The 10,419-nt window shown below is 42.0% G+C and overlaps 1 protein-coding gene across 1 annotated transcript; it reads right to left on the reverse strand.

Annotated features, from left to right (window-relative positions):
- Positions 1-3,645: 3,645 nt before the first annotated feature.
- Positions 3,646-10,158, reverse strand: LOC104621524 (C-type lectin domain family 2 member L-like; the record flags this gene model as incomplete). Its single annotated transcript, XM_010288041.1, has 4 exons — positions 3,646-3,751; positions 4,666-4,769; positions 6,862-7,043; positions 9,990-10,158. Coding segments are annotated over 4 exons (561 nt in total), but the record flags the coding sequence as incomplete, so codon positions are not given.
- Between the last annotated feature and the right edge of the window lie 261 nt (positions 10,159-10,419).

The following is a 10,419-nucleotide window of genomic DNA, read 5'->3' on the forward strand; positions in this document are numbered from 1 at the left end:
ACAAGAAAATGGAGACAACTGTATTTCGTCAGCTTCCCAGCCACTTCAGCATACAGATAAAATTAAACCTCGCCATTCATTACCATTTTCCTCATGTCTCCTCTGTTTTCCCTACTAATCATAGCTTATAAATACAGTGAGTCAACACGGGCATTCCACTTGCAAGTCCTGTGAACCAGCTTATGTCTGAATGTCAAGGTTATAGCCATATGGCCTCTATCTCCATTCCGACCCCTTTCTTTCACCTGAACATGGAAGGACATATCTAGCAGTTGTTCTTTGTCTTCTTTGAGGAGAAAGTAACTGCTCCTTCAGGCTACTTCTGACCTCTTGGTTGGCTGGACCATACTGTGTAAACCAATGCTTTTCCTTCCCTCTTCCCACCACTCATGTTGCTAACTTCTCCTCTCATCCCCAAAACATAAAACATTATTTCCTACTTTCCAGAAGGAGTCCACTTTTCTGCCTTGACACTTGCTGGTCCTGGGGTTCTGATGAGGCAGACTAGAGGAAGCTCAGGAACAGAAATTTAGAATATAGATAGGGTACAAATTATAAGGTGGGATATAGGATATACTATATCATATTCCTATATTCAGAATACAGGAATAAAATACAATTTTAAAAACCTTGGATGCTTAAGTAGTCATCTCTCTGTGTTGTCTTCCCCAGTCCAAGTATTAATACTTTTCTGAAAGTGGCTTTACTTTCATTTGACACTGAGAATTTATAATTCACATGGTGAAAATGCCCTCGTTCTGGGGACAAAGGCATTTCTTTCCTGTTTCAGCAGCGCATCAACTTTGATTCTGATTGAAGGAAAATCAATTCAGTGAGGCTCTGTAACCTGCAAAATTGGTGTCTTTGGGAAGTGTCAGCGATTTTGCAGTGGATCATGCTCCCTGTTCATCTGTCTCTAACTGGTGGAGGTGGAATTTCTTTCAATCACCCTGGATTCATATCCTCTCACTGCAGTACTACTCTTTCTAATGACAATATAGTACCGTACCTGCTAGTTAAAGATGCTGCAGAATGCGTGCACGTTGGAAAGACTCTCCCCAAATAGAAGAGGATCTATAATTCTGGAGAGGCAAAATTCAAATGTGGGCAAAAAAATCAGGACCCAACGACCTCTGAATAGAAATGATTTGGAGACTAAGCATTTAATTTGAACGACTGCTGGCTTTGAGACTGGTATCTCTCTGAAGTGTCTTATTTTTTAGGTTAACCATGCATGGCTGGAAAATAGCTGAAACTGGGATATTTGCAAGAAAGAAGGGATCTGTTTAATGAGGTCTTACACAACTTACAAATGAACCTATGAGAAAAATCACAATTCTGCTGAACTTCACGGAATCACGCATGACTAGACATTTAAGACTTCCCGTCTCGGTTTAGAAATGTTTGAATCAGTTATTGCAATGCTTGTTTATTTAACACAGGCTTGTCTGAGTGTGTCACTGTTGCTGTATCAGTGACTCTTAGATAATTTCCCCCCTTCGCAGCTTTCTGCGTACATGTATTACATGTCCTCAGCTCCTGATCCTGAACGTTAATTTCAGAAGAACAAGCTGAAGGAGAGTGTCTGTGTGCAAAATCACTGACTGGCATGCCAGCTGCTTGTGCTGCCTGAAGGCTGCTGATCTCAAGTCAAACCTTCTTTTAATAAGAATGATCCCTGAAAATGGCCAACATGGGGAAGGCCTTTGGTAACAGAAAAAAGCTTAGTTCAGCCTAGGCAAACACAAAACAAAATCTGCAGTTGTACTCTAGTGCAGTTTATTCAAGACCAGTTCTTGGTTACCTTTTTGCCTCAGAATCCCAGAGGGAACATCCAAGTTAGAGCAGCTAAGAGCCCCAAACTGTCTTATACCTCCTCCTCTCTCAAATAGCCCCTTTCCAGGAACTCATTAAGCAAGCTTTCCACATTGCAAGTCCTTGAGACTCATTACATTCCTCTTAGTATTCTGTTTGTACAAAATAAATTATTTACATAGGTCACAGCGATCTGCACATCTTTTGAAATGCAGAGTATGCGCTCCGACTTCATTTGCACCAGTGTAAAGCAGGGATAACCTTAGTGCAGTTGGTTGTGGAAGCACTTGGGTGTGAAGCTGGCATCAGTGGGACCCAGTTCAGGACTAGTGTCCCCTACACACAGCATCCCAAAAAGTAACTCAGTGACACAGCCGGTCACCTTTAGCACCACGTATGTACTGGTCATTTTATAGGAATTTCTTACCAGGCTGCTACACCATTTATGGTTGCACTTGATGATCTTAAGGGTCTTTTCCAACCTAAAGGGTTCTATGACTCTATCATCATTAGCAGGTAAGATGCAAGTGGTAGAGAAATGCACAACCCTCTGCTAATGTCCTTCCAGTAACCAGCCAACTGAAGGCTCCAACAGAAATTCCAGCAGATCTCGCTGAAGCAAATTAGTGCCCCCAGCGACCTGTTCTACCCATTGCAGAAGATTGCTGCAACACAGCACAACTGTGAGAAGCTAATGTAGACCCCTCACATCCACCCCAGGAATGCAGCAGCTGAGGGGTTCTGCTGACGATGCCTGGAAAGCTTCAGCAGAGGGGCACCAGCAAACGGTGGCAGGCCCCAGTCTGCCACCGCTGTCTGCTCAGAACATTTTTTTCCTGCATTCTGTGATCAGTCAACGCCACACTCTCTTTTCCAGTGGCAGGATATTTTTTGCAGAGACAAAACACTGCTTCCAGGGGGTGCAAAAAACCCTGAACATACCCTTTTCCTCAGATTACTGTGCCCTCGATGTGCAAGTAAAGCAACTGGCCATGAATAATCCTGCTGGGCTGGGGCTGCCTATTGCTTTTTTGAACAAGCTCAAATCTTAGCACGAACAAACTTGGTAAACATCAATATAAAAGCCCACACGAAAACCAGGCGGAGTAGGAAAGACTTCGTGAGTTGGCAGGAGCCCCTTCCTTTGGTAAGTACTGAACTTCCCGTCACTCTAGCCACAGGAAATATTTGATGACAGTGATGGCCACGGACTGGCCAGGGTGCAAACTGAGTACGCTTGTCTACATAAAAGAACAAGTTTAATGGAAAAATATAAGATCAAGAGGCCAGTGCAGAAATAAAAGGAGGTAAGAGGGACAAATGGGGGCTGAAGGCAAGGTTGGAAGACTGGCAGATAGGGAAATGTACTGAAATAGTCAGTCAGTAAGAAGTTCAGCAAAGAGCACAAGGCATTTTTGGAGAAAACAAAGAGCCCTGATTTAACTGTTTCTGCCTTTCCACTAGCTGACTGGTGTCTCTGGCTGCCATGTATCCCCAAGGCTACATACTGAGAGGAAGGTGAACATGAAAGAGATCGTTATTTATCAGAAGGCTAGCAGGAATCCCACTGAACCTTCAGCTTCATCAGCCAGCACTGGTAGACTCCATTGTAGGTGACATGTAAACTGGACTAAGCACAATCCTCTGCTGTCCTAAGGCAGAAGACCTAGACGCACATTTTGGAAGCTGAGACAAGACCTCTTCTCTCTGATTCAAGCTTCCAGGTGGTCCGAGACAGCATGGCCACAGCAGGCCTGCCATCAATCCAAAGTGACTGTACAATGGATATGCTTTAACTGTCAATATCAAATAAAGATCTACGTCATCCCTTTACGGAAGTTGGATACAGATCCAGCACCTCGGCAAAGAGCATGCTGATGTAGAAATAGCGAAGGCATCCAAGTAGGCACACTCAGAGTGATTCCGTATCTGGAACCTGAAAAAATACAGGAAGAAAATAGTGATTGCTAAATAATTTCTACGACTTGAGACAAATATTTTAGCCTGCTGTAAAACAAAACTTCTGCTGAAGTAGTTTCCAGTTGACTTTGGTCCCTTGTGTTATGGTAGTTTCAGCTGCTAAAAGCAAGGTCAGTGATAAATCACGTTAGAAAAGCCTGTTTAGCTCATGCAGTGTTAAAAGAATCTCTATGTCTATGAAAGGTCCATACCAAGTATCATACAATAACGGAAGGAGAGACAAAAGACAGCTTATGATATATCCTTCCTGGAATTACTGAGGTCATAAATGTCCCAGAGAGCAAGACAAGGGGAACTGCTTGATGAGCCTGATGCAGGGAGTTGCAGCCCACACATCTTCTAATATAAGTAGGGGGAAAATCTAGGTTATCTGCAGGTTGTGCCAAACTCACTAAAGCTGGTATTATTTTTCTTATGAAGCTGCTTAATCCATCTGAAGATGATTATTCCCCCACACTGCTCACTTCATTCTCTTTCACCCCTAAAAAATGTATGTGTATTTGCTAGATATTGTGTATTTCAGGAAGATGAGCAAAAAGGATCACATTAGAAACGAAGAATTCTGAATATCTGAAAAGATACTGAAAAGTTTATATTACCTAGTAAAAAATATGTATAAATTAAAGTAAATAGGGATGATCAATAACATTATCTTCATGTGCTGAGCTACCAAAAAACCCTTCTTGAATCAGGGACTTCTCTAGATTGATGCTATTGGAGTTAGATCCGTCATAACTGCAAAGAGTTCATTTTCAGAGTCATAGTTATAAATCACAGGAAAAAAAAGAATCCTGATAGAAATAACACTGATCTGTAAACCCTAGCTGTACATTTGCTTAAGTACATGTTAGACAATCACAAGGAACTTACACGTCCACCTTCAAGGCAATACCGTTCTCCCAGTAGAAGCGTTCGCCTTTCTTGCGCAATCCAATCCAGGAGTCATCTATTTTCAAACGCTTAGCTAAAGAATGCTAAAAAAAAAAGGCATTTTTCTCAACATTAGCTCTTGAAATGACAAGCAAATTCCTCCTGTGACTTTTGAGGAGCACTAGCTCATCATTCTGTCACCTAGAACACTTTCATAAGGATTTCATTGAGAGAGAAGAGCCTAATTCTGCCTTTGAATTGACCCATATAGCACCATAAACTTCAGTGAAGTTATTCAATTCTATACCCTTGAAAATTATTGCTGTTCACTACACACAACAATACCCAAACACCACGTATTGGTTGTGTCTGTCTATATATGTTTATCATATGCAGCTTGGTCTAAACAGGCTGGTACATACAGGTGTTTCCTGCATTTCAGATTGGCATACGGGAACCCCTCCCCTTCCCAATTATTATTTATGTAATTTAATTTTAAAATTTTTCATCTGTGGATGTGTAGATAAAAAGAGTAAATGACAGTTCACTGCTTCAGAAGTTTGCAACAACCTGCATCAGACACAGCAAAGAATGATGGAAGATAACAGAAACAGCACTTGCGACGGGTTAATATTACAGAACTCCCGGCAACCAGCTATCTATCATTAGACTCAGTGAACTTAAAAATGAGATAAATATTAGCTGTCAGCATGGACTCTAATGGACTTGGGAAGAGTGCACCCTTGTAGTCCTCCATACTGCCCTAGCAACTTCAATCCAATACAGTTCAGAAGAAACTGCCTCCGTATGGTCCCAGTGCCCTTTCTACAGTTTTCGGTGTACCTTCTTCTGGTGTGGCTCATGCTGGAGACCAGACAACACACACCACCGAGCACTGATCGGACCCAGCAGGCCAATGTCAGTGTTCCCGTGCTTTTCTTTCATAAGTTGGGTTTACAGTTTGTAGGTATAAGGTTTTTAAGCAGCAGCTTAAATGACACCAATTTCTGCCTAGCCAATTATCAGCTGAATATCACAGGCATGGAATTAGAAGTGAAGCTTTTAGATGCCTAAGGAAGAGAGGCATTTACAAATTTGGTAGAGGTGATCACTCACAGGGCAGCAATGCAGAAGGGGCTTGTGAAGAGGGGGCAAGCTGGCAAATGTGGCTAGAATTATTGGCAAAAAAGGAGTCTGATGGTGAGATAAAAAGAGAGACCACATTCAGTAAGGGACTCACATGTGTGAGGCCTTGCATCTTTCTCATTGTTGAAATTCTTGTCATCGTAAAAATATTTACTAGCTCAAATCAAATTCAGGTGTGACTTAATCTGTGTAATTTCACTGAGGTTTCCTCCATTTCAGTATCTGCTACACCACTAGTATGTACCAGCCAACCGTAAAAGCAGCCTTTTGACCTCTACTCAACAATTACGGCAAAAAGCTCAAACGTTAATCTTATCTATAAAGTAACTTTTTGATTAAACTAGTTTCTCACTGACAATACTCAAAAGACAGCAGATCTGTAAAAGTGTATTACAGTTTTAGTAGCATGCAGTAGTAAGATGTCACTAGCATTCACGGATTCATTGCAACCGGACCATAATACAGGCAAATCAAAGTATTTTAACAAAGTTGTTAGCATGAGAAAATGTACAAATCAGCGTCAGTGGGGGTATAGTCCAACCACTGGTACAAGCATGCGTCTCTAAGAGTCATTAAGGCATATCTAAAAACAGATGCAAGCAGATAAAGATGGGTAATTTCCACTATGCTGAGAAATGGGTTTACATGTTTGGTTTCTTATAGAAACCAAAGTACCCATTTATTTGTTGGTACTGGATGTTGGACAGATTCATACCTGCTTTGAAGATGAAGGTCCATAGGACAGAAAAGTAAAACTAGGCAACCTGATTCGTAACAAAGAGCTTTCCATAGTCACTCGGGTCAAATCCGGGCACCAAAGCAGTGGGGCGGCTGGTACTGCTGCTGCACCAGCTGCAGCCAGGCAGCTACTCACAGTGGCAGCGCAGGTACTTTTCCACCTGAATTCACACAGCTTACTTGTGTTACGAAGATTTAAAGGGTCAGTATTGCATGCAAAAAAAAAAAAAAAAAAAAAGAAAGCTTTGTGAAGGAAAGCGAAAGATACAGAAGTTGTGTTCTGTTTTGTTGTTGGGCTTTTTTCCCCATTACCATTTCTTCCAGAGTTTCAAAAATGGCTAGCAAGGATGCATTCTTAGCGCAGAACGTCCGACTAGATGTCCAGTTTTTTTCCTCCTCTGAGATGAAGTAACATTTCTTTTTGTAACCTATCCACTCGTTGGGGCATTGTTCAGGAGGAAATTTTCTGTGATAAGACGTCTCAGATTTTACAACTACAAAGGAAAAGAGAGAATAAAATTTCTACCTGGCAAAATCTTAGCATTCATCAGCATAACTCAACCTAAAATGTATATTTGTTGAAAGCCAATGGACACCAGATGCAAGAAGAGAAGTCAAAGGAAGGGCAAAGGTCCTGACCTTCCCTGCCTTTCAGGCACTGTCTTCAGCTGAGAAATGCAAAAGCTGGGGGCTGCAGCTGAATTATTACTATCAGTAGAAAATAAGGGTTTGGAAAACACTCCTGAATTTTAGAGGATTAGAGGCATTGGCAATTGACAATTTATACTTGACATGTTTTAAAACCAGTAATAGGGTAATAAGCCTCATACTGTTAATTTATTATGAAATTAATTTTAAGTAATGAAGTTGCTTGAATATCTACAACCGGTGAGATATTTCATCAAGCCAAGCTGCTTTGGTTTTGTATCAGACCTTTGTGTTTGATAGATCTGTGTGAAGGTAAGGAAATTAAGTGTTGATATGACGCTAATGAAATTTATCTGTTAATGAAGAGATAAAAGTTATTATTTGGAGATAGTGGTTTGGATAATGGTTTGTTGAAGTTGTTTCCCAGCGTGTTTTGATGCCCTCTCTTCAACTTCTTTCTGTCACAGTAGCTCTGTGAGGGTCAGAGGATTCACTGGCATGTTTTGTTTCAGTGCTGAGTTTAACTTCTTGCAATGAAGACAATTAATATGCATTTACTTTGTTTTCTACTTTCCAAACAAAAATAATCTGCCCTGATTGTTATTGAATGGTTACAGTGACCTCTCCAGCGCAGCATGGCGTCTTTTGTAACACACCCAGGCTCACCCAGCATATAAAGTGTATTTCTTGGGTCGTCCTGCTGGGCTGGAACCCATACCTTCTGCACCTGAAGTGCATTTTTCCATTGCTTAAGCTTGGAGATGGCTCATACTGAAATTAAAGTAACTGGCCATTATGTGAGCAGAAGGGCTTGCAGGAAGTGAATTACCTCCCAGACTCCGCAGCCTGCTGCTGCCACGCTTGCTCTCTTTTCTTTTCTAATCATCTACTCTCTTTGCCATATACAATTGGAGACCCCTTAGCAAGTCACCCGCGAGCACTGCCCTCACCCCCTCCAAGAAAATGTGACTGACTCCATTTAAATAACAGCCTAACAAAGCAAAGGAAAATCAAGAGGGGCAGATGTCACCATCGCCCGTCGCTCGTTTCCATGTGCGTGCAGCGGACCTCACTGCCGTACTTCGCGCAGTTGCAGGGAGCAGACTGAAGACATATTTAATGCAGAGATTCAAGAGCTCCCTGTGCAGATGGGGCTGCGGAGGCTCCACTGAGACACACATGCACCCCGTGACTTGGGTACCACAGGTGATGCTCAGGCAGCACAGCCTCGGCTCTTACAGAAGAGCTCTGCATGGGGCAGCAAGAGCACATCTGGCCTCCGCTGTGCCAGTGGGAGGCAGGCTGATTTCTTCTTAAAAATACCAAATGCAGCACAAACAGATTTTTAAAAACAAAAAGGCAGAATGATCCCCAAAGACTATTTGTGAAAAAGATAAGCTAGCTGTATTATGTAGCTGTCTTCCTCGTGCGACAGTAAAGGAGCCCTCAAGATCAGGTACACGAGCAGCCCACACAACAGGCCTGGAGTCTATGCCTGGAGACATGACGCTGACTCAGTGCACTAGCTGGTATAATCAGGTAAGTTACTGGTGCTAAGCACTGACAAGACATGCATACACCACATGCATGGCCAGCCAAGAAACTACAATCTTAAGAGGAGTTAAGATGCAGCAAAAAGAAAAAAAAAAAGTTTACAGCTGCATCATCTGGATTTTATCTGTAGGGAGAATTCTCTCTCTTTTTAAATTCTGCCTGGAGGTTATTCAACCTCATATCGACATCAGAACAACTGAAATAGCGAGGGAAGTCCAGGTTTTGTGACAATCTACTCTGCAGGCAGTGCAGTACTAATGTTGGTGCGCTTGACTGCTGTGAACCTGGAGCCCAGTAGTATCTCAAATGGAAATGTTCCAAAAGCTTACCAAATCCAATGATGACCATCAGCACCAGCATGAACCCAAAAGACAGGCATAAACAGACTGTGAAAAAGAAGATCATTAATGGTTTTGTATATATGAGCACTTAGGCTGAGACTATATTTCAGTATTGTGAGACACCAGCAGGATAGTCTTTCATTTAAGCTCCAAGTACGCAAATCCAAAGCACTACTGAAGTCAAACAGGGCACTCTGAACTGACATCTATATAACTACATAGTTTGATAAAACAGCCAGCTCTCACCTAATTGGCATTTTTTTGTTCCGTACACACCCTAAAGTTTTGCACAGGTGTGCCGATCCCTCTATAGCAAATTTAAGCCTTCCAGTTCCAAGTTTATCATCTCCTCTACATTTTGCAGACCTCTTAGCAATAATTTCTGGAGGCCGAGAACCCATAAGGTCATCACTGACTCCAATCAAACAACATCCATGTTTGGAAAACAGGAGAGTGCTCTCACACAATTTAAACATTAAAGGTTGAGGTTCAAAGTCTGGCTGCAGTCTTGAATCAAATGTATTTTTTCTTCGTCACACAAATCCCTTCACACACAAATTTCAAGGCAGATGTGCAAGCTCATCTGTTGCAAAGTCACAAACTATTTTCTCTAATGAGGTTTGGCTTCAATTCCTACATCTTATCCAAGAGTATTTCATACAGGTAAACTACCACATGGAAAAATGCCTATTTTCACAAAAAAGGATCAACCATAACCAGTTCACACTTGGACCAAACACATACAGTTGTCTTAATTTTAGTGTCTACACCTTTGCCTAGAAGTAAACTCCCAGGTTTTCTCTTCTCCAAGCCAAGCGACCTGGAACTAGATTTGAATCTAGACTTCAGGTTTCCTGCAGAAGGTGTCTTACCTAACACCAAAGAAAAAAATCTTACATTTTGACTGCAAGAAATACTCTTTACAGCACCTCCCTGTCCTCCGCACCCATGGAGTAGCTGCCACTTCTTGTTTGACATCGTGTTTGACATTAGTGGAGTCTACGTTCCCAACACATGTTTGTGCCATCCGGGTGGTCTCAGCCTCCAGTTCATCTTCAGACTCCATCTACAGCCGGGAAACAAAGAAAGAAGCTATGATTATGTTGCCCAGAGAAGTTGTGGATGCCCCATCACTGGAAGTGGTCAAGGCCAGGTTGGAAGGGGCTTTGAGCAACCTGGTCTAGCGGAAGGTATCCCTGCTACCCCCCTGCAATCCCAGAGGGGTTGCAACTAGATGATCCCTTCCAACTCAAACCATGCTATAATTCTATGATTAATCAGTGCTTCCTCTACTGTCTATAAACGAATGGAAACAGTAGAAATCACA

The sequence above is a fragment of the Phaethon lepturus genome, unplaced genomic scaffold, assembly GCF_000687285.1.
Source record: "Phaethon lepturus isolate BGI_N335 unplaced genomic scaffold, ASM68728v1 scaffold5425, whole genome shotgun sequence".
NCBI classification, from domain to species: domain Eukaryota; kingdom Metazoa; phylum Chordata; class Aves; order Phaethontiformes; family Phaethontidae; genus Phaethon; species Phaethon lepturus.